The sequence below is a fragment of the Balaenoptera physalus genome (assembly GCF_965194825.1).
Source record: "Balaenoptera physalus genome assembly, contig: HAP1_SCAFFOLD_1925, whole genome shotgun sequence".
NCBI lineage: Eukaryota > Metazoa > Chordata > Mammalia > Artiodactyla > Balaenopteridae > Balaenoptera > Balaenoptera physalus.
In genome coordinates this window covers 543-25,450 of record NW_028124879.1, presented here as the reverse complement: position 1 = coordinate 25,450, position 24,908 = coordinate 543, and the positions used below count along the sequence as shown (strand labels likewise).

The window sequence follows — 24,908 nt, the reverse complement described above, 5'->3', positions numbered from 1 at the left end:
TTGAGAAAATAAAAAAAATAAAGAGGTGAAGAACAGGTTAATGAGGTAAGATTATATTTTTATTTGTTATTTCCGTGCTACTGAACCTCAGTATTAAAAATACTTCAGGTTAAACATTATCTTCCTTATGATAGCAATTATACTGCCCTTGAGAATGTTTTACTATACCTTTAGAGCTATGAATCTGAGATTGTAAGTCTCCATGTCATGATAGGAGTTACTCATCTGTACTTTTGTCCAACTCTCCCATTTTTCTGCCATGTTGCCTATTTTTCATTAATTTGCAAGAGTTGTTTATATATTCTTTCAATGAGCTGTTTGATACTTACAGAGTAAACTGCTGATCACTTTTTTTGTGGTGGTTTATGATAAACAAAGTATTCCATTTTAAGTTCTTAAACATCAATATTCTCTTTAAAGCTTAGGGCTATTTATTCATTGTTTTGGTGACACATTACAATTTTATTTCATTTTCTTACTTTTAAAGTTGAGGTAAAATTCATACAACATTACATAAAATTCAAACAAAACAAACCATTTTAAAGCAAACAATTCAGGGGCATCTAGTATTTTCACAATGTTGTGCAAACACTGTCTCTATCAAAACATTCAACACATATTCATCGCCCCAAAAGAAAACCCCATACTCACTGAGGAGTTACTCCCCACCCCCCTTATTGTTAGGGCTGAATAATATTCCATTGTATGCTTACAATGGATAAACACCACAATTTGTTTATCCATTCGTGTGTTGATGGACATTTGGGTTAACTTTTTGATTATTGTGAGTAGTGCTGCTATGAACATTCAATAAGTTTTTGTGTAGACAGATGTTTTAAGTAATCTTGGGTATACACATAAGAGTGGAATTGCAGGGTCATGTGGTAACTTCATGCTTTCCAAGTTGGCTGCACTATTCTACATTTCCACTACCAATGAATGAGGATTCCAATTTGTCCACATTTTTGCCAACACTCGATACTGTCTGCCTTTTTAATATATCCATCCATATAGGTGTAAAGTGCTATCACATTGGGTTTTTTTTTAACATCTTTATTGGAGTATAATTGCTTCACAATGGTGTGTTAGCTTCTGCTTTGTAACAAAGTGAATCAGCTATACATAAACATATATCCCCATATCTCCTCCCTCTTGCGTCTCCCTCCCACACTCCCTCTCCCACCCCTCTAGGTGGTCACAAAGCACTGAGCTGATCTCCCTGTGCTGTGCGGCTGCTTCCCACTAGCTATCTATTTTACATTTGGTAGTATATATAAGTCCATGCCACTCTCTGACTTTGTCCCAGCTTACCCTTCCCCCTCCCCTTGTCCTGAAGTCCATTCTCTACATCTGCGTCTTTATTCCTGTCCTGCCTCTAGGTTCTTCAGAACTTTTTTTTTTTTTTTAGATTCCATACATATGTTAGCATACAGTATTTGTTTGTCTCTTTCTGACTTACTTCACTCTGTATGACAGACTCTAGGTACATCCACCTCACTGCAGATAACTCAGTTTTGTTTCTTTTTATGGCTGAGTAATATTCCATTGTATATATGTGCCACATCTTTATCCATTCATCTGTCGATGGACACTTAGGTTGCTTCCATGTCCTGGCTATTGTAAATAGAGCTGCAATGAACATTGTGGTACATGACTCTTTTTGAATTATAGTTTTCTCAGGGTATATGCCCAGTAGTGGGATTGCTGAGTCATATGGTAGTTCTATTGTTAGTTTTTTAAGGAACCTCCATATTGTTCTCCATAGTGGCTGTATCAATTTACATTCCCACCAACAGTGCAAGAGGGTTCCCTTTTCTCCACACCCTCTCCAGCATTCATTGTTTGTACATATTTTGATGATGGCCATTCTGACCAGTGTGAGGTGATACCTTATTGTAGTTTTGATTTGCATTTCTCTAATGATTAGTGATGTTGAGCATCATTTCATGTGTTTGTTGGCAATCTGTATATCTTCTTTGGAGAAATGTCTATTTAGGTCTTCTGCCCATTTTTGGATTGGGTTGTTTGTTTTTTTGTTATTGAGCTGCATGAGCTGCTTGTGTATTTTGGAGATTAATCCTTTGTCAGTTGCTTCATTTGAAAATATTTTCTCCCATTCTGAGGGTTGTCTTTTCGTCTTGTTTATGGTCTCCTTTGCTGTGCAAAAGTTTTTAAGTTTCATTAGGTCCCATTTGTTTATTTTGGTTTTTATTTCCATTTCTCTAGGAGCTGGATCAAAAAGGATCTTGCTGTGATTTATGTCATAGAGTGTTCTGCCTACGTTTTCCTCTAAGAGTTTGATAGTGTCTCACCTTACATTTAGCTCTTTAATCCATTTTGAGTTTATTTTTGTGTATGGTGTTAGGGAGTGTTCTAATTTCATTCTTTTCCATGTAGCTGTCCATTTTTCCCAGCACCACTTATTGAAGAGGCTGTCTTTTCTCCATTGTATATTCTTGCCTCCTTTATCAAAAATAAGGTGACCATAGGTGTGTGAGTTTATCTCTGGGCTTTTTATCCTGTTCCATTGATCTATATTTCTGCTTTTGTTCCAGTACCATATTGTCTTGATTACTGTAGCTTTGTAGTATAGTCTGAAGTCCAGGAGCCTGATTCCTCCAGCTCCGTTTTTCTTTCTCAAGATTGCTTTGGCTATTTGGGGTCTTTTGTGTTTGTATACAAATTGTGCAATTTTTTGTTCTAGTTCTGTGAAAAATGCCATTGGTAGTTTGATAAGGATTGCTTTGCATCTGTAGATTGCTTTGGTCATTATAGTCATTTTCACAATGTTGATTCTTCCATTTCAAGAACATGCTATATCTCTCCATCTGTTTGTATCATCTTTAATCAGTGTCTTATAGTTTTCTGCATACAGGTCTTTTGTCTCCTTAGGTAGGTTTATTACTAGGTATTTTATTCTTTTTGTTGCAGTGGTAAATGGGAGTGTTTCCTTGAGTTGTCTTTCAGATTTTTCATCATTAGTGTATAGGAATGCAAGAGATTTCTGTGCATTCATTTTGTATCCTGCTACTTTACCAAATTCATTGATTAGCTCTAGTAGTTTTCTGGTAGCATCTTTAGGATTCTCTATGTGTAGTATCCTGTCATCTGCAAACAGAGACAGTTTTACTTCTTCTTTTCTGATTTGGAGTCCTTTTATTTCTTTTTCTTCTCTGATTGCTGTGGCTAAATCTTCCAAAACTATGTTGAATAATAGTCGTGAGAGTGGACAACCTTGTCTTGTTCCTGATCTTAGAGGAAATGCTTTCAGTTTTTCACCATTGAGAATGATGTTGGCTGTGCGTTTGTCATATATGGCCTTTATTATGTTGAAGTCAGTTCCCTGTATGCCTACTTTCTGGAGGGTTTTTATCATAAATGGGTGTTGAATTTTGTCCAAAGCTTTTTCTGAATCTATTGAGGTGATCATATGGTTTTTCTCTTTCAATTTGTTTATATGGTTTATCACATTGATTGACTTGCATATATTGAAGAATCCTTGCATTCCTGGGATAAACCCCACTTGATCATGGTGTATGATCCTTTTAATGTGCTGTTGGATTCTGTTTGCTAGTATTTTTTTAAAAAATAAATGTATTTATTTATAGTTGGATGTGTTGGGTCTTTGTTGCTGTGCTCAGGCTTTTCTCTAGTTGTGGCGAGGGGGTCTACTTTTCGCTGCGATGCGCGGGCTTCTCAGTGTGGTGGCTTCTCTTGTTGTGGAGCGCAGGCTCTAGGTGTGCGGGCTTCAGTAGTTGTGGCTCGCGGGCTCTAGAGTGCAGGCTCACTGGTTGTGGCACATGGGCTTAGTTGCTCTCCATCATGTGGGATCTTCCCGGACCAGGGCTTGAACCCACGTCTCCTGCACTGGCAGGCAGATTCTCAACCACTGTGCCACCATGGAAGCCCTGTTTGCTAGTATTCTGTTGAGGATTTTTGCATCTATGTTCATCAGTGTCATATTGGTTTTTAAATTATTTATTTCCTTGGGACTTCCCTGGTGACACAGTGGTAAAGAATCTGCCTGCCAATGCAGGGGACGTGGGTTCGAGCCCTGGTCTGGGAAGATCCCACATGCCGCAGAGCAACTAAGCCTGTGCATCACAACTACTGAACCTGCACTCTGGAGCCTGTGAGCCACAACTACTGAGCCTGCGTGCCACAACTACTGAAGCCTGCGTGCCTAGAGCCTGTGCTCTGCAACGATAAGCCACCACAATGAGAAGCCTGTGCACCTCAGCGAAGTGTAGCCCCCGCTCGCCGCAACTAGAGAAAGCCTGCACACAGCAACGAAGACCCAATGCAGCCAAAATTAAATAATATGTGAATAAAATTTGTATTTCCGTAATGTCTGCTGTGGTTGAGAATCTTTTCATGTGCTTATTGGCCATTTGTATACCTTCTTTGGAGAAATGTCGACTCAGATCCTTAGCCCATTTTAAATTGGATTATTTATTTGTTATTGATTTGTAAGAGAGTTCTTTATATATTCCAGATACACATCCCTAAGATACAGGATTTGAAAAAAATTCCTATTGTGTGCATTTTCTTTTATCTTTCTTGATAGTGTCTTTTGAAACCCAAAGCTTTTACTTTTGTTTGATGAAGTACAATTTATCAATTTTTTTCTTTGGTTGCTTGTGCTTTAGTTGTCCTATTTAAGAAAACAGTGCCCAATCTGAAGATTTACATCTGTTTTCTCAAAGCTTTATAGTTTTACTTCTTACATTTATGCCTATGATCTATTAATTTGTGTGTATGCCATGAGATAAGGGTCCAACTTCATTCTTTTGCATGTGGCTATTCAATTGTTCTTAGCACTATTTGCCCATTGAATTTTCTTGGCACCCTTGTTGAAAACCAATTGACCATAAATGTATGAATTTTTTCTGGACACTTAATTCTATTTCATTTATCTCTATGTCTATTCTTATGCCAATACCACAGAATCTTCATTACTGTAGCTTTATGGTATATTTTGAAATGTGGTAATGTGGAGTCCTCCAACTTTTTGGGTCCTTGAGACTGGCCCTTCCTCTCTGAATGGTCTCAGCACTCTTGTCAAAAATCAATTGATCCTATATGTGAGGGCTTATTTCTGGGTTGTCTATTCTGTTCCATATATATATATATATATATATCTATATATATATATATATATATATATATATCTTTATGCCAGTACCACACTGTTTTGATTATTGTAACTTTTTAGTATATTTTGAAATCAGGGATGGTGATTTCTCTAGTTTTGGTCTTCTTTTTCAAGATTTTTTTGGCTATTTAGGGTCCCTTGAGATTTCATATGAATTTTATTTCTGCAAAAACCTCTGTTGGGTTTTTGACAGGGATTGCATAAAATCTATAGATCTCTTTGGCAAGCATTCACCTATTAACAACATTAAAATTTTCAATTCATGAAAATAGCGTGTCTTTCCATTTATTTGTGTCTTCTTTAATTTCTTTCATCAATATTTTATAGTTTCAGTGTACTAGTCCTTCACCTCCTTAATTAGGTGTATTTCTAAATATTTTACTATTTTTGGTGCTATTTATTGTAAGTGGAATTGTTTCTCAATTATCTTTCAAATTGTTCATTGTTAGTGTAGAGAAATCTGATTTTTGTGTTGATTTTTTATCCTGCAACTTCACTGAACTTATTTAATGGTTTCCTTTGCTGTGCAAAACTTTTAAGTTTAATTAGGTCCCATTTATTTCTTTGTGCTTTTATTTCCATTCCTCTAGGAGAGGGATCTAAAAAAATATAGCTGTGATTTATGTCAAAGAGTGTTCTGCCTATGTTTTCCTCTAGGACTTTTATAGTATCCAGTCTTATGTTTAGGTTTTTGATCTGTTTTGAGCTTATTTTTGTATATGGTGTTAGAGAATGTTCTAATTTCATTCTTTTACATGTAGCTGTCCAGTTTTCCCAGCACCTCTTGTTGAGCAGACTGCCTTTTCTCCACTGTATATTCTTGCCTCCCATGTCATAGATTAATTGATCATAAGTGCATGGGTTTATTTCCGGGCTTTCTATCCTGTTCCATTGATCTATATGTCTGTTTTTTGTGCCAGTACCATACTGTTTTGATTGCTGTAGCTTTTCTGAAGTCAGGTAGTGTCATTCCTCCAGCTCTGTTCTTTCTCAAGATTGCTTTGGCTATTCAGGATCTTTTGTGTTTCCAGAGATGTTAAAATTTTTTTTGTTCTAGTTGTGTAAAAAATGCCATTGGTAATGTGATAGGGATTGCATTGAATCTGTAGCTTTCCTTGGGTAGTATGGTCATTTTAACAATATTGATTCTTCCAATCCAAGAACAGTAGATCTTTCCATTTGTTTGTGTCATCTTCAATTTCTTTCATCAGCATCTTATAGTTTTTGGAGTACAGGTCTTTTGCCTCCTTAGGTAGGTTTATTCCTAGGTATTTTATTCTTTTTGATGCAATAGTAAATGGGATTGTTTCCTTAATTTCTCTTTCTGGTATTTTATTGTTAGTGTATAGGAATGCAACAGATTTTTGTATATTAATTTTGTATCCAGCACTTTACCGCTGAGGTCTAGTTTTCTGGCTGTGTCTTTAGGATTTTTTATGTATAGCATCATGTCATCTGCAGACAGCGACAGTTTGACTTCTTCTTTTTCCAATTTGGATTCCTTTTATTTCTTTTTCTTCTCTGATTGCTGTGACTAGGACTTCCAATACTATATTGAATAAAATTGGCAAGAGTGGGCATCCTTGTCTTGTTCCTGAAGTTAGAGGGAATGCTTTCAGTTTTTCACTGTTGAGTATGATGTTAGCTGTGGGTTTGTCATATACGACCTTTATTATGTTGAGGTATATTCCCTCTATGCCCACTTTCTGAAGAGTTTTTTATCATAAGTGGTTGTTGAATTTTGTCAATTTTTTTCTGCATCTTTTGAGATGATCATATGGGTTTTATTCTTGAATTTGTTAATGTGGTGTGTCACATTGATTGATTTGTGGATATTGAAAAATCTTTGAATCTCTGGGATAAATCCCACTTGATCATGATGTATGATCATTTTAATGTATTGTTGGAGTTGGTTTGCTAGTATTCCATTGAGGATTTTTGCATCTATGTTCATCAGTGATATGGGCTTGTAATTTTCTTTTTTTGTGACATCGTTGTCTGGTTTTTGCTATCAGGGCGATGGTAGCCTCATAGAATGAGTTGGGAAGGGTTTCTTCCTCTGCAATTTTTGGGAATAGTTTCAGAAGGATATCTGTGAAGTCTTCTCTAAATGTTTGGTAAACTTCACCTGTGAAGCCACCTAGTCCTGAACTATTGCTTGGTGGGAGTTTTTAAATTACTGATTTAATTTTATTACTGGTGATTGCTCTGTTCATATTTTCTATTTCTTCCTGGTTCAGTCTTGGGAGATTGTACCTTTCTAAGAATGTGTCCATTTCTTCTAGGTTGTCCATTTTATTGGCATATATTGAATAGTTGCCTGTAGTAGTGTCTTATGGTCCTTTGTACTTCTGTGTATTTTTCATTTCTAATTTTATTGATTTGGGCCCTCTCCCTTTTTTTTCCTGATAGGTCTGGCTAAAGATTTGTCAGTGTGTTTAACTTTTCAAAGAACCAGCTTTTAGTTTTATTAATCTTTTCTATTGTTTTTTTAGTCTCATTTATATCTGCTCTGACCTTTATGATTTCTTTCTTTGTACTAACTTTGGATTTTGTTTGTTCTTTCTCTAGTTGCTTTAGTTGTAACATAAGGTTGTTTATTTGACATTTTTCTTGTTTGCTGAGGTAAGTTTGTATCAGTATAAGCTTCCCTCTTAGAACTGCTTTTGCTGTGTCCCATAGGTTTTGGATCATCATGTTTTCATTTTCATTTGTCTCTAGGTATTTTTTGACTTCCTCTTTGATTTCTTCAGTGATCCATTGGTTGTTTATTAGCATGTCATTTAGCCTTCACATGTTTGTGTTTTTTGCAGTTTCTTTGCTTATAGTTGATTTCTAGCCTCATAGTGTTGTGGTCAGTAAAGATGCTTGATATGATTTCAGTTTTCTTAAATTTACCAAGGCTTGCTTGGTGGCCCAGCATGTGATCTATCCTGGAGAATGTTTCATGTGCACTTGAAAAGAATGTGTATCCTGCTGCTTTTGGATGGAATGCTCTATAAATATCAATTAAGTCTGTGTGGTCTCATGTGTCAGTTTCCTTTAGTACATTCACAATATTGTGCAACCAGTACCTATAAGTTCCAAAACATTTTCATCACCTCAAAAAACACCACATACCCACTGCACAGTCACTTCCATTCTCCCCTATTCTAACTCCTCATAACCATCCATCTTCTGTGTCTATATGTTTACCTATGGATATTTCATATAAATGGAATTGTAAACTACATCATCTTTTGTGTATGACTTCTTTCATTTAGCATAGCTTTTATTTTTATTTATTGATTTATTTTGTTTATTTTTATTTTTGGCTGCATTGGGTCTTTGTTGTTGTGCATGGGCTTTTCTCCAGTTGTGGCGAGTGGGGGCTACTCTTTGTTGCAATGCAGGGGCTTTGCATTGTGATGGCTTCTCTTGTTGTGGAGCATGGGCTCTAGGCATGCAGGCTTCAGTAGTTGTGGTGCACAGGCTTAGTTGCATCCATGGCATGTGGGATCTTCCTGCACCAGGGCTCGAACCCGTGTCCCTGCATCGGCAGGTGGATTCTTAACCGCTGCACCACCAGGGAAGGCCCTAGCTAGCTTTTAACTATTCACCCACATTGTAGCATTTATGAGTACTTCATTCCTTTTTATGGCTGAATAACATTTCATTGTATGTATATATTACAATTTGTTTATCCACTTATCTGTTGATGGACATTTGGGTTGTTTCCATCTTTTGGCTATTATAAATAATACTGCTGTAAAGATCTGTGCTCAGGTTTTTGTTTGAACCCCTGTCTACAATTAGTTGGAGTCTATAGTTAGGAATGGAATTGCTGGGTTGTATGGAGTTCTGTTTTTAACTTTTCAAGGAACTGTCAAATTGTTTTTACACAATGACTGAACCATTTTATACTCCCTACAGCAATGTACAAAGGTTCCAATTTCTGCACATCCTTACCAACACTTGTTATTTTTTTCTTTCTTTTTTTAAAAATTTTAGCCATCCTAGCGCGTGTGAAGTGGTATCTCACTGTGGTTTTCATTTCCATTTTCCTAATGACTAATGATGTTGAACAGTTTTCATGTTGGAGAAATGTCTATTCAAGTCTTTTGCCCACTTTTTAATAGAGTTGCTTTTTGTTGTTGAGTTATGAAAATTATTTATATATTCTGGATACCAAATACTTATCAGGTATGTGATTTGCAAATATTTCCTTCTATTCTATAAGGTTATCTTTTCACCTTTTTTTTTTCAAGAATAAGCATTTAATACTTAGTTATTATTAATGATACTCCATTTTTTTTAATATTAATTAATTTATTTATTTAGGCTGTGTTGGGTCTTCGTTTCTGTGTGAGGGCTTTCACTAGTTGCCGCAAGTGGGGGCCACTCTTCATCACGGTGCTCTTTTCACCTTTTGATAATCTCATTTGGTGCACAAAAGTTTTTAATTTTGATGAAGTCCAATTTTTTCATCCTCAATAATATTAACAGCTGATTTCTCATCGGAAACCATGGAGGCCAGATGCAGTAGTATTGCAGGAAAATGGGGCATAAGAGGATGGTCGGGTCTCAGGTGAGTTCCTGGGATGGGCTGCCAAGAAAGGGTCCCTGGCTTCACGCAGGAAAGAATTCAAGAGCAAGCCATCGTAAAGTGAAAGTGAGTTTATCTAAAGTGATACACCTTCAACAGACAGAACGCAGGCCATCTAAGAAAGTGAGAGTGGCCCCGAGGTATGGGATTGTTAGTTTTATGGGCTGGGTAATTTCATAGACTAACAAGTGGGAGGATTATTCCAACTGTTTTGAGGAAGAGGCAGGGATTTCCATGACATGGGCCACTGCCCACTTTTTGGCTTTTTATGGTCAGTCTTGGAACTGTCATGGCACCTGTGGGTGTGTCACTTAGCATGCTAATGTATTACAATGAGCATATAATGAGGCTCAAGGTCTACTGGAAGTTGAACCTTTTGCCATCTTGGACCTAATCAGTTCTAACCATGTTTTGTCGTATCCCATTCTTCTCAATGGCTATGTCATTCTTTTAATGGTTGTGCCCTGCCTCCTTCCATCTTGTCTCAGTATGAGGATATATTCAAGTGCTGAGAGGAAAGAAAGCTTGTCAAATGAAGTATTCTATATCCAACAAAACTATCCTTCAAAGATGAAGAAAAATTAACATATTTTGAGCTATACAAAAACAAAGAATTCATTGGTAACAGACCTACCTCACTAAAGGGGTGACATTAGCAAAAATGTCAGAGTAGATAGTTCCAGGGGCCTACCCCTCAATAGAAACACTGAAAAACCGAGTAAAAGTGATAAGAATCAACTTAGTCAGAATTGTTGAAAACAGGTTTATAGCAACCAAGAGAAGGCTGACTCAAGAGAAAGTCAACTTTAAAATGGTAGGAAAGCATTGCAACATTTTTACTTGTACTTGACCTACACCCTTCATCAGCTTGGCAGCGGTCTTGAGAAAAGAAGCTTTCATTCCCAGCATGGGACCCTGGTCCCTGGTTCTAGAGGGAGCAGAGAAGCCCTTATTTGCAAAGAATTGTGTTTGTCTGCTTTGACCTGTCTTGGATACTACCTGAAAGACTGGTAGAAGGTGCCTGTCTGTTTCATCTAATTTGGAATTCTCTCAGGCCAAAAAATTGACTACACAGATGGCATTCCTCAGAAACATTGTAAGGCAAATGAACAAACTTCTTCAGCCCAGGGCAAAGGATTACAGTTGAGGAAAATAATAAATACGCAAAAGCCTGGGAAGAAAAGCTAGGGAAAGACTTCCTTTGGGACATTAGGGCTTTCAAAAGTGCCTGTGTATAGTGGGTAATTTGGAAAGACATGCATATAACCTAGGCGTGGCACATGCGCAGAAAAGACCTGAGAAGATTCTGAGCTTTCATCTCTGGCTGATCTCTAGGCTCAGCACAAACAGGAAGTGAAGGTGAAGGCAGAGTTGTAATTGGCCTGGCTATGCAATAAAGGAGTGCCTAAACACGGAATCAATCTGAGAAAACTGGGAGAAGTTTTTATTTTCCTCTTTTTATTCTTAGGCATTAGGGGACTTTTAGCTTCCTAGCAACTTTTCAAACCCTTATGAACATCTCATTACCCAGTTTTTCCTTTTACACTATTTGGCTGGTCTATTGTTTGCCCCCACTATTATTCACTGCCTCAGGTCACTGCAAATGTAAACAATTGCCTGTAATTGTTCTTGACAAACACCCCCAAAGAAGGCTTTTCACACTGAGCTCTAAGGTCAAATAAAGTTAGTCCTCAAAGCAGGGTTCCCAGGGAACCACTGGTCAGATCATGTCATGATAATTCTCTGGTAATGGAGCTTTGAAAAATCTCCAAACTTGTTCTGATCCTTCCAGTGGCTGGCAGGCTGCTGCTTTTCACTGTGATTGGGGGCTGTTAGTTTTCAAAGCTACCATGGATCTGGAGAGTGGAGGATGGAACTTGTGCAAGTTAAAACACAACAAAACAAACTTAAAAGTTTTTGCACAGCAAAGGAAAACATAAACAGAACAAAAAAGACAAGCTATGGACTGGGAGAAAATATTTGCAAATGATGAGACTGACAAGGGCTTAATTTCCAAAATCCACAAATGGCTCCTACAACTCAATAACAAAAAAACAAGCAACCCAATCAAAAACTGGGCAGCAGATCTAACTAGATATTTCTCCAAAGAAGACATACAGATGGCCAACAGGCACATGAAAAGATGCTCAACATCATTAATTATTAGAGAAATGCAAATCAAAACTACAATCACCTCACACCAGTCAGAATAGCCATCATTAAAAAGTCTACCAATATAAATGCTGGAAAGGTTTTGAAGAAAAGGGAAACCTCCTACACTGCTGGTGGGAATGTAAATTGGTACAGCCACTATGTAAAACAATATGGAGGTTCCTTAAAATACTAAAAATAGAGTTACCATATGATCCAGCAATCCCATTCTTGGGCATATATACAGAGAAAACTCTAATTCGAAAAGATGCATGCACCTCAATGTTCATACCAGTACTATTTACAATAGCCGAGACATGGGAGCGACCTAAATGCCCATCGACAGATGAATGGATAAAGATGTGGTATGTATGTATATGTATATATATTGATTAACCAAGATGGCGGAGTAGAAGGACGTGCTCTCACTCCCTCTTGCGAGAACAGCAGAATCACAACTGGCTGCTGGAGAATCATCGACAGGAAGACACTGGACTTCACCAAGGAGGATACCCAACGTCCAAGGACAGAGGAGAAGCCACAGTGAGACGGTAGGAGGGGTGCAATCAGAGTACAATCAAATCCCATAACTGCTGGGTGGGTGACTCACAGACTGGTGAACACTTATACCACAGAAGTCCACCCACTGGAGTGAAGGTTCTGAGCCCCACGTCGGGCTTCCCAAACTGGGGGTCCGGCAACGGGAGGAGGTATTCATAGAGAATCAGACTTTGAAGCCTAGTGGGAATTGATTGCAGGACTTTGACAGGACTGGGGGAAACAGAGACCCCACTCTTGGAGGGCGCACACAGAATAGTGTGCGCATTGGGACCCAGGGGAAGGAGCAGTGACCCTGGGGGAGACTGAACCAGACCTACCTGCTAGTGTTGGAGGGTCTCCTGCAGGGGTGGGGGCTGGCTCTGTTTCACCGTGGGGACAAGGACACTGGCAGAGGAGGTTCTGGGAAGTACTCCTTGGCGTGAGCCCTCCCAGAGTCTGCCATTAGCCCCACCAAAGAGCCCAGGTAGGCTCCAGTGTTGGGTTGCCTCAGGCAAAACAACCAACAGGGAGGGAACCCAGCCCCACTCATCAACAGTCAAGTGGATTAAAGTTTTACAGAGCTCTGTCCGCCACAGCAACAGTCAGATCTACCCACCACCAGAGCCTCCCATCAAGCCTCTTTAGATAGCCTCAACCACCAGAGGGCAGACAGCAGAAGCAAGAAAAACTACAGTCTTACAGCCAGTGGAACAAAAACCACATTTACAGAAAGACAGACAAGATGAAAAGGCAGAGGGCTATATACCAGATGAAGGAACAAGAAAAGACCCCAGAGAAACAACTAAATGAAGTGGAGACAGGCAACCTTCCAGAAAAAGAATTCAGAATAATGATAGTGAAGATGATCCAGGACCTCGGAATAAGAATGGAGGCAAAGATTGAGAAGATGCAAGAAATGATTAACAAAGACCGAGAAGAATTAAAGAACAAACAAACAGAGATGACCGATACAATAACTGAAATGAAAACTACACTAGAAGGAATCAGTAGCAGAATAACTGAGGCAGAAGAACGGATAAGTGACCTGGAAGACAGAATGGTGGAATTCACTGCTGCGGAACAGACTAAAGAAAAAAGAATGGAAAGAAATGAAGACAGCCTAAGAGACCTCTGGGACAACGTTAAATGCAACAACATTCACATTATAGGGGTCCCAGAAGGAGAAGAGAGAGAGGAAGGACCAGAGAAGATATTTGAAGAGATTATAGTTGAAAACTTCCCTAACATGGGAAAGGAAATAGCCACCCAAGTCCAGGAAGCGCAGAGAGTCCCATACAGGATAAACCCAAGGAGAAACATGCCGAGACACATAGTAATCAAAGTGGCAAAAATTAAAGAAAACATGTTTCTAATGTAGTTCACTTTGCATATCCACATAGCAATTTTAGAAAGTAATTGAAAAAATATTTGGATTATTTAAAAATGAGAACAATGAGGGAATTCCCTGGAGGTCCAGTGGTTAGGACTCGCCTGGCCCTTTCACTGCCATGGCGTGGGTTTAATCCCCAGTCGGGAAGCTGAGATCCTGCAAACCGTGTGGCGAGGCCAAAAATAAAAATAAAATAAAAGAGAACAATGAAGAAATTGTTTTAGGGGTAGGACTTATTTTTAAGAGTATTAGATTATTTTAAAACAATGGGGAGGATTAACATAAAAGTAGCAGAATATATGACAACTGGGATATTTATTTGTAATTAATTAATTATTTATTTTTTGGGCTGTGTTGGGTCTTCGTTTCTGTGCGAGGGCTTATTCTAGTTGCGGCGAGCCGGGGCCCCTCTTCATCACGGTGCGTGGGCCTCTCACTGTCGTGGCCTCTCTTGTTGCGGAGCACAGGCTCCAGACGTGCAGCCTCAGTAGTTGTGGCTCACGGGCCTAGTTGCTCCGCGGCATGTGGGATCTTCCCAGACCAGGGCTCGAACCTGTGTCCCCTGCATTAGCAGGCAGATTCTCAACCACTGCGCCACCAGGGAAGCCCCAACAACTGGGATATTTCTAATAATCTTGGAGGCATGATTAACTTGTTTACATTGCCATCCATTTAAGTAACTTAACATTTAAAATTTGTGACTTGCTTTTTATCTAAGGTTGAAAAAAAAAGAAGTAATTAGGAGCCTCTGTTGATCATTACAATTACAAATGTCTTCAAGCAAATATTTAGTGTGAGGATTTAAAGGTCCTCAGTATGAAAGACTAGGGTTCGTGACAGTGCTCGCCTGCCCTGTCTCAGTGTTTCTACCAGGGCACTTGCTTCCTGGCTAAAGAAGTTATGTTTTTAAATTCTGAAACCCGGTTTATTCTGAAGACTGGTTATTAAATGGTTTCCTCATTCTTGGGAGTCTACATTCATGCCAGAAATTTCTGTCTAAGACATCATAAGAAATCAAGCAAGTGAAAAATTCCCAGTTGGTTGACAGCTTCTTATACATTATTTTAGGTCTTGTAAACACTTCATTTGTTTTTTCAGCTTTTCTGATCATGAAATTTAGTTAATTCTGACATTGTTAGAATTGCTTTCCTGACTGTTCTGATTTATACCTGATTACCATTCATTATATTCGGCATGTATGTAGGTGTGATACAATTCAATGACAGCTACCTCCTTTCTAAAATGAGAGATTTGGGTAGTTTGTTGCTAGGGCATAATTTGCAGTAGAAAATAAAAGCTTCTACAATGACAGTAACGTTTGACTTTTTTTTTTTTTAAAGGATACTTATATGATCTCTGACCTTTCATTCCATCCCCCTTCATAAACTCCTTTTTTTTTCATAGTTTTTATGATACTATTTAATCATGGCATTTTATCTTAACAGACTACATTTTGTCAGATTTCTTTTGTGAGTTTTGTCACTTCTGCTTAAAGTTAAGGATTCCCTTCTCCTTCTCTATCTACTTTGCTAAGTGCTACCTTTTCTGTAAAGCTTTTTCTTTTCTCTTCTAAGTGAGAACCATTGCAGGGTCTTTCCTGTGCTCCCACAGACCCTCAGCACACCTCTGGTAGAGCCCTTACCGCCCCCTTCTCCATATAAAATTGTGAACTCTTGTGGGAACTCTCCCTCTTTACCTTTGTTTTTGTATTCTGGGTCCTTGAAACAATGTGACTTATAGTAAGAATTAAACATGTTTTTGGTTTGATGAAGGGGATTATGAGAAGTTGTACAGATGCAGGCATATTTTATCAATTCAATGAAAAATTTCATACTTTTTGAGTGTTCCATATAATAATAGATACGATAAAGTAGAGAGAGGTTCTTTTTGGTAGTACCAGAGAGGTCATTTCGACTGTTGTCCTGTTTGACAAGAACTGACTTTTTTGTGTTTCTTTCCAGCATACAAGACAGTATCGGGAGTTAATGGTCCACTAGTGATCTTAGATCATGTTAAGGTAATACCACTATCATTATCGTCTAACCATTTAAGAAGTTAAAAGCATAGTATTAAGTACTGTTTAGTACACTTTAAGTTTTTTGTTATGATTCTTTTAAGCCATTCCTTGGTCGGAATGTCAGTGCTATATGGAGACAAGAATTTTAGGTCCGAAGTCAGAAGATGGGATTCTAGTACTGGATCTGTTGTGGATTCTGTTTGTGGCTTTGAGTCCCTTGTCTGTAAAATTTAAAATTTTATTTGTTTGTTAATCATACCTCACAGGTTTATTAGGAAAACAACAGTAATATTTGTGTGTTTTATGACTTGTAGGATATTATTTAGATATACTGTATCTTGTGGCTCTTGTCATAGACTACTGTGTGTTCTAACTACTTGTTACATTTTTGTCTTCTCTACTAAATTTTAAGGTCTTTGAGTGAGTAAACAATGTTACTTTTGTCTTTCAGGGCCTGACACTGGTATTCAAGTAATGAATAAACAACAGATTATCTCAACAGTGACTAAAACCATAAAGCAGAGAATAGTTTTTACTTATTCAGTTTGTTGAAAGACTCTTTAGTTACATGGGTTTTTTTTTAGCCACACCTATACATAAGAATTATCTTAGAAAAAGAGGCATAGAATATAGTCTATAATTGAATAGACTTCACCCTGGGTGAAGCCGCCTGCCTGAGTTCAGTGATTAAAATATCTTCAGAGGAGATAATTTGTATAATATGCTCTGTAGAACAGTAATTCTGCATTGGTTGTTGTTGGGAGTGGATGAGGGGGAAAGGTACACAGTTATGAGTTTGTGGAGAGAAGTAATGGCAGAAGTATGTTTGGCATGTGGCCCCTCTGGAAGCAGAAAATAAAATGAAAACCATTTCTTAAAGGAAAGGGCAAAGTGCACTGTCTCTTCAGCTTTATCTCTAAGATATTTTTGTGCATGACAAGGTACCTATACAAATTAATTGCAAGATTAAGCATATAGCTTACTCCTGGCCACAGTTTCATACTAGTCTGCAGTTTGATTCAAAGCCTCAGTATACAAGTTGTACAGGGTTTAGGCAGGAGCCCGTTAATATTTTGTGAAAGGATGAAGCATACACTTTTATTTTGGGGGGAAGTATTGAAAGCATTATTTGCTTTTTTGTCCTTTATTTCTTCTTTTTTATATACTTTTTATTGGATAAAATTGTTGACTCATATTTTAAAAATATGGAGCTTTTATATTAGTAAATATATTTTCAAAAACAGTTAAAAATATTCATGCTTCAACTATGTTAAGCGCTGAACTCAGCACCAAAAATACACAATACAAATACGTAAGTGTCTAATTGGTAAGTGCTATGAAGGGTGAGTGCAGGATGCTATGAGAGTCAATAATGGGAAGGACTTAGAAAACATCTTGGGGGAAGTAATTTTAAGAAAGCTGAAAAAGTTTTATTGAATGTTTGTTTGGGGTATAACTCCAGCTGAGGAAAAACTGGTAAATAAAGTTTATGTAGTTGTAAGAATGGCTTTATACCACCAGATTTAGAGTGTTTTTTGTTTGTTTTTAGTTTTTGGCTCCTGTTTTTAACTTAAAACATACACATAGGATCAAGGAATAGATAATTTTATACAAATTGTATCAGAATAGATGATGATGGAGACTGCTGTCCAACTCATTTTCTGAAGGTAGCACATCTTTGATTCCCAAACCAGACAAAGGCTAGTATCAGAAAAGAAACAATGTAGCTAGTCTCATTTACAAGCACAGATTCCAAAATTCTTAATAAAAATGTTCTCATGTATTGGATATTAGCAAAAATACACTTTAAAAACTCAACAGAATTATGACAAAGTAGAATTTATCCCAGTAATACAAAGATGATCTGATATTAGCAAATGTCAGTATAATTCAGGTCATTCATAGATTAAGCTAGAAAAGCTTATGCTCTTCTCAGTAAATACGGAGTATGTACCTGATAAAATTACTTGTTTCTAAAAAACAAAACAAAACAAAAGAAGAAGGTGGTCTTAGAAATAAGGGCTAGAACAAACGTTTAAAACCTCTTTAAGGATATCCACCATAACCTACAGCAAACAGCGTACTTAAGGAGAGCCTCTAGCAACCTTCCCATTTAAATCAGGACCAAGGTGAGGACCGCTGTTGTCAGCACCGCTGTCCGTCTGTGTTCTGTCTCTGCGCTTGGCCCCTGATCAGTGCTGTGCGGAGAAGGGATCACAAGGAAGAGGCACAGCTGTCAGCATTTCTCGGCGGTATGATTAACTAAACAGAAAACACAAGTCATTCAGTGGACAAACTATTAGAAACAATGGTGTAAAACAGTGTTGCCGGATACAGAGGATGTCTATAGAAATCAGTAGTGTTTTGTATGCCAGAAGTAACTACTAGAATAATTAGGAACTTTTTACAAAAAACTGTGAAACTTTGTTGAAAGACATAAAAGAAGACTTCAAATAACTGGAGATTCCACATTCATGAATGGAAAGACTCAGAATAGAAAAGATGTTGATTCTCTCCAGGTAACAAAATCAGTTAGAAATACAGTAAGAATAAAGATTTGGTGAGGGAGTAAGCAGATAGTTCAGTGGAGCAAAGTTAAAATTCTTAAAACCAACTCTCCTCACACCTGAGAATTTGACTTGGTAAATGATAAAGGCTACATTACAAGTCGTGCTACTTGTAGCACAAATTACATTTGTGCTACTCCGTAAATATTGTTGGGGTATTTGGCTTCCTGTATGAAAAATAAAGATAAAAATGAGAAAAATAAAATTACATACCAAAAATAAATCCAGATGGATTAAAGACCAAAACATGAAAAACCTATTAGAAGACAGTATAGAAGGCCATTTTTATGACTTCAGATTGGAAGGTTTTCCTACACAAAAGACACAAATCATAAAGGAAAACAAGTCATTTTATTGCAAAAACTTCTGTATGATAGGATACCATAAACAAAATTAAAAGACAAGGAAGACTGGGAGCAGATGTTCACAAAAGGATTGATATCCAGAATCTATGAAACTTACCTAAAAGTAAATAAGAAGAAGCAGATGTAGTTGAAAAGCGAGGAAAAGATATTATTAATAAGGCCATTATAGGAAATGAAGTCTGAATTGTCAGTAAACATGAAAAGATGCTCAATATTAGTAGAATCAGGAAAATGCAAATTGAAAGATACTATTTTTTATTTTATCAAAATGGTAAAAATTAAAGTTTAATAATGTAAGATTGGCAAAGATGTAGGGAAAAGATACTTTCCTATCCTACTAGGGAGTTTGTAAAGTAAAAGGTTCCTTTGCAGAGTAATTTCACATAACAATGGACACAGCCTATAGCCCACCACTACGGAACCAGCTACCTTAGGGAAACTTGGGCCCACATGTGAGAATGTTCATTGCAGCATGTTTGTAGTAGTTTAAATTTGGAACAGCCTTGAACACCAGTGGTAGAACAGCTGAATAAAATGTAGTGTCACTTGATTTTATTTTAGCTATATCTGTTCTAACATTGGTTCTAGGTGCCCATTTATTCATATTAGCATCTCCAGAATCAAGTGTCCTACGGTCAGTGTTGATTCACAGATGCATTGGCAGATGTTTTCCTTCACATCACACAACGTAGTGATGCATTTTTCAAAAGATTCTGTTAATCAAATAAGGTAAATATGACTATGACAGATCCAAAACATACGGTGAAGTGGGAAAAAAACGAGTTGCAGGATGATACATTTAGTATGTTGCCATTTAGGTAAGTGAAACACTACAGTATATTTTTGGAAACATGCAATTTAAAATATTAAAAATGGATTAGAGGAATACATTTCTGGTTAGGAGAATTAGATTGAGGAGGGAATATTAGCATTATTTATTATAATAGTAATTATTTTATTGTTCAGTTGCATTTTATTCCTGTCCTCCCAAGGCACAAGATGACTACACAGCCCAGAAGAAAACATCATTTCTGAGTAGTGGGAACATAGTTTTTTAACTTTCTGTAGTCTCAAAGCTTAAAAACATACACACAGAAGGAAAGAATTTAATTGCCGTGGTTTCATAGATTTAAGATCCTTCTCTCTGTACCTTATGCTGTGTTTGCCAGTATATGTGCCAGTGATCAGTGTTCTAAGGACTTACACTACCTGAGGATATTCTAAACTCCGGATGTATACCTGTATGCTTCGGGGAGGTGTGGGGTCTGCATGTGCATACGTGCTGTGAAAGACAGAGAGCATATAGAGTATTTTGAGGAGCTTTTAAAATGTTGGTTATTGAGCCTTTATTTTTTTCCTATTTAGTTTCCCAGATATGCTGAGATTGTGCACTTAACACTACCTGATGGCACGAAGAGGAGTGGGCAAGTTCTAGAAGTTAGTGGTTCCAAAGCAGTGGTTCAGGTAAGCATCGCTTTCAAAACCTGGCCAGTTGAACGTTTTTCTGATCACAACAAACATAAGAAACACCAATAGTCCTTTTTAGTAATTATCACATAAGTATACAGATCTTCATCAACTTATAGGTGGGGTGACATCTTGATAAACCCATCATAAGCTGAAAATATCGTAAGTTGAAAATGCATTTAGTACACAGAAACTACCGAACATCATAGCTTAGCTTAGCTTACATTAAAGGTGCCCAGAACACTTATATTAGCATACGATGGCACAAAACCATATAACACAAAGCCTATTTTATAATAAAATGTTAAATATCTCATGTGATTTTTTTTTTTCTCATGTGATTTTTCTGAAGTACGGTTTCTACCAGATGTGTATTGCTTTTGCACCATCATGAAGGTGAAAAATCTTAAGCCAGGGACCCGACTGTTTACTGGCTGTGAGAGAAGAAAAGTATTTTTTCATGTTTTCTTGCTAAATGCCAGCCACCAATATCCATTCTAGCCCAATAGCTCCACTGGTAAAATGGCTTTTTAAAAAAATTTTTTTAATGGATAAAATGAAACAGTCACATAGAAGGGGAGAGATGAAAAGTAGAATTCAGAGCTTATGGGCTGAAACCAAAATGAGATCTGAGTCTACTCCTTTAAATTGTCTCTGATAATTCCTAGTTTTTAATGTTACTGATTATAGGAAGTGCCAGTTTTCTCAAATAACATATTGCCCTAAAAAGTAATCTAGAGCAGAGGTCAGCAGAATTTCTGTAAGGGGCCAGATAGTAAATTTTTTAGACTTTGTGAGGGTTGTGCCTAAGGTCTCTGATGCATGTTCTTATGCTTTCTTTTCCTTTTTTTTTAAAAAACAACCCTTTAAAAATGTAAAAACCATTCTTAGCTTGCTTGATGGATTTGGCTGCAGGCATGACTCTGGGTCAGAGGTTGACAGTTTGGTTCGTCGTCCACCATGAACACGTCTTCAGTCATGAGGCTACAAGTAGTATATACGTTGATGTATTTTACTTTATAAGGGCTGACAAATAAATCTTAAGCGCTTATGATCTAAATTTCCTTTACCCTTCTGTTTACTTTTCTCTCTTGATAGGTATTTGAAGGGACTTCAGGTATAGATGCCAAGAAGACATCCTGTGAGTTTACTGGGGATATTCTCCGAACGCCAGTGTCTGAGGATATGCTTGGTAAACGGATATTATTATTCATGCTGAGCAGAGATCTGCTTCCTTTTTAACGTCTTTGCAGGAAGTCTTTTTAAAGATTGTGAAGATTTGAGTCATTGTCCACTCTGTACTGTCTCGTTACTGTTTACCAGGTCGGGTATTCAGTGGCTCAGGAAAACCCATCGACAGAGGTCCTGTTGTACTGGCTGAAGACTTCCTTGATATCATGGGTAGGGAGAGAAAATGGGTTTCTGTGTTTTGGGGAAAATAGCATCTACCTATCTTATACCTTTGTCAGAGAAAGGGTGATTTTTAGGATACTTTAAGTAGATAACCAACATACTCCATGTTTGATTAATTATGTTTTGTTTATTATTTAATAAATTTATTTTTCCTTGAGGTTATCTTAAATTTTTATATTTTATTTATTGTAAAATATCACCAGGATATATCTGAGATGTAAAAGCCATACTGGCTTTGAAATTAGGATTCCTCTCTTATTTGCTATACATTACATTTCACTTTACTACCATATAATTTGTGAATCTACAAAAGATTAATGGAAAAGAATATTTAAACAGTTTCAGATTTCAAAAATAACTGATTTTTTAAGAGTAGAAAGAAATGCTTTATATGCTTTATATGGTTGTAGTCTTAATGTAGAGACATATTAAAATTTTCCCTTTTGGAAATGCATTAGGCCAGCCAATCAATCCTCAGTGTCGGATCTATCCAGAGGAGATGATTCAGACCGGCATTTCGGCCATAGATGGCATGAACAGTATTGCTAGGGGGCAGAAAATTCCTATCTTCTCTGCTGCTGGCTTACCGCACAATGCGGTGAGACCTAGAATCTGTTTGGTATGAAATTTAAGGAGAAAGAATTTCCGAGTGCTTCACTCTTAGTGAGAAACCAAATATAGGATTTTCAAGGTAAATGCCCAATGTTACTGTTTATATAATCCAATTACATTGACTCTTTATCTACACATATCTGACTTCTTGCTTACTCTTAGGAATCTGCAAAAATTACAAAATAGTTTCATTGGGTAAAGCCCTTTAAGACAACCCAGTTTCATTCATGATTACAGTTCCCCAAAGTTTAGGGTAAAAGTTATTTTGTTGTAGAACTATTATTTTAGATTTTAACTTGGTTCTTTTGTACTCCTCATCAGATTGCAGCTCAAATCTGTCGCCAGGCTGGTTTGGTAAAAAAATCCAAAGATGTAGTGGACTACAGTGAGGAAAATTTTGCGATTGTATTTGCTGCTATGGGTGTAAGTATTATCTTTTTCTGTTTTAGTATGAAATGTAAAAGTGCTTGTGTTCTTAGAACAATGTAGAAAACTACACATATATTATTCGATTTATCTCTAGGCAGAGAAGTTGCAAGTTGGCATTTTGGGCAAACCATGGATTAGTATTTAGCATTTGACTGTGGAATGTAAAAATAATTCCCTTTGTGCCCAAAGCAAGCTGTTTACTCTGTTGGCTTTTGTGAACGTTTTGGGGGTACTTGAACCTTTAAAAGAAGGAGCAGTGCAGATCTATAGCTTGGCCTTCATCAGAAATAAATATTGGGGGGGGGGAAAGAAAGAAAGAAATATTGAGAATTTTTCTTCTCCCAGCACTGATGAAGTCATTGCCATTTAGGTAAACATGGAAACTGCCCAGTTCTTCAAACCTGACTTTGAAGAAAATGGCTCAATGGACAACGTCTGCCTCTTTTTGAACTTGGCTAAAGACCCAACGTAAGTAAACAAATAGAGCTGTTTTCCCCCTATTCATGCAGCCTTCTGGTCAAAAATGTCACCTTACACTAAGGAGGTAGAACATTAGAGTGAAAGCTGCACAGGCCTAGGTATGAGATAACCGTATTTAAATTCCAGCTCTGCTTCTTGCAAGTTATTTGGTTTTGGGTAAGTCACTTAGGCTGTGAAGCTCAGTGTCTTCTTTCATAAAATGTGATAAATAATACTTGTCTCACAGAGTTGTTGTGCATATGAAATGAGATAATAGTGTACGTTACCTAGCACACAGTCCATACTCAATAAATGACCTTTTCCTCTTACCTGCAAAATCTGGCCCCTACTTCTTTCATCCCTTTCTCCTTCTCTCTCTCTTCCTTTCTTGCTCAGTTTTGAGAACTATATAGTTCTGAGAAATTATGGGGCATTTATCAAATAAATCAATTTAGCTGTGTAGCACTAAGTAATTCTTATTATGTAAATGCATAAAAGAACTCTGCCTTACTTAAGAACTTTTAAAGTAATAATTGCTTAACCTTCCTCAATTTATGTGAAACTTTAAAAGGGAGACTGTACTATTATTTCTGGAATCATTTTGTGGTTTTTTTGGCCTTTTTGTTTGAGTGACGTAGGACTTAATGTTTCATTTCAGTATTGAGCGAATTATCACTCCTCGCTTGGCTCTAACCACGGCCGACTCCCTGGCCTATCAGTGTGAGAAACATGTATTGGTTATCCTAACAGACATGAGTCCTTATGCTGAAGCACTTCGAGAGGTAATTTTTTTCTTAATTAAAATGGATTATCTTGTCAGGGTTATCTTGTCCCTCTGCAAGTTTTCATTTTTTTTTAAATCATGTTTTTTAAAATGCATTGCTCATATATTAGTAGAATACCTTAATTAATCAGAAAAGAAAATATTACTTTTGTCAACCTAGTTGAAATGATTAGAGGACGAGATTTAAATTATTAGCCTATTTATCATACTCTCACTGTCTCCATTGGTTAAGACTGGATTCTTAGAGAGAGTAAATGATGCAAGCTATTTAATCAGTTACTCTCCCAGGTAGTTCTGTCTCTGTCCAGACTGTCAGTTTTTAGCCCTTTTCAAGAATTCCATTTTTAATGATGTAAGTTTTTATTTATTTACATAAGTAAAGACTATACTGTGGCAGAACCCTCTTCAGAACTTTTTTTTCCTTTAGAAAACTCAGTGATTATTTAGAAACAATATAAGATTCTAGCAGTTACCATCCAGAAGTGTGGGGTGTTTGTTCTAATGCAAGTTACTGAAATTTTGCGTGACTTGCTCTTTTAAGTGTGCAAAAAAGGGAAGAAGACTTTTGAAGAGACAGGCTTTATAAATATCTAGCTTAAGATTCCCTAAGATCCATCATCATATCTCACTCGGCTACAGTGCTTTTTCATCGAAGGACTTCTTTTCTCCCATCCATCACAGATACTTTTCTAAAAGGCAGTAAAAATAAGTATTAGAAAAGTGAAAATTAAAAAAAAAACAATTTACAAACCCTTTTATTAGTATTATTAGATTCGACAGACAATTATTCTATCAAATTGCCACTAAAGTTTTCTATATGTTTATCTTGCTTTCTGCATTATCTCCTTTCACATTGATAAAAGCTGGTCTGCAGGCAGGCCACGCTTTGAGTAGCACTGCTGGAGCATACTCTTGGAGGAACCAAAGTAGCGGTTAGAAGTTGGGCTTAATGACTCACAGTTCTTGTCGGCTGT

General features: G+C 37.2%; 1 protein-coding gene across 1 annotated transcript; it reads left to right on the top strand.

The window, feature by feature from the left end:
• Window positions 1-15,015: 15,015 nt before the first annotated feature.
• LOC309654085 (V-type proton ATPase subunit B, brain isoform-like) lies at window positions 15,016-24,667 on the top strand (the record flags this gene model as incomplete). The annotated part of the gene is made up of 9 exons (XM_082478717.1): window positions 15,016-15,025; window positions 15,756-15,838; window positions 20,136-20,234; window positions 21,336-21,429; window positions 21,561-21,638; window positions 22,109-22,248; window positions 22,584-22,685; window positions 23,062-23,159; window positions 23,809-24,667. 9 exons carry the CDS (start codon window positions 15,016-15,018, stop codon window positions 24,059-24,061), a joined length of 957 nt encoding a protein of 318 aa, XP_082334843.1. The 3' UTR covers window positions 24,062-24,667.
• Between the last annotated feature and the right edge of the window lie 241 nt (window positions 24,668-24,908).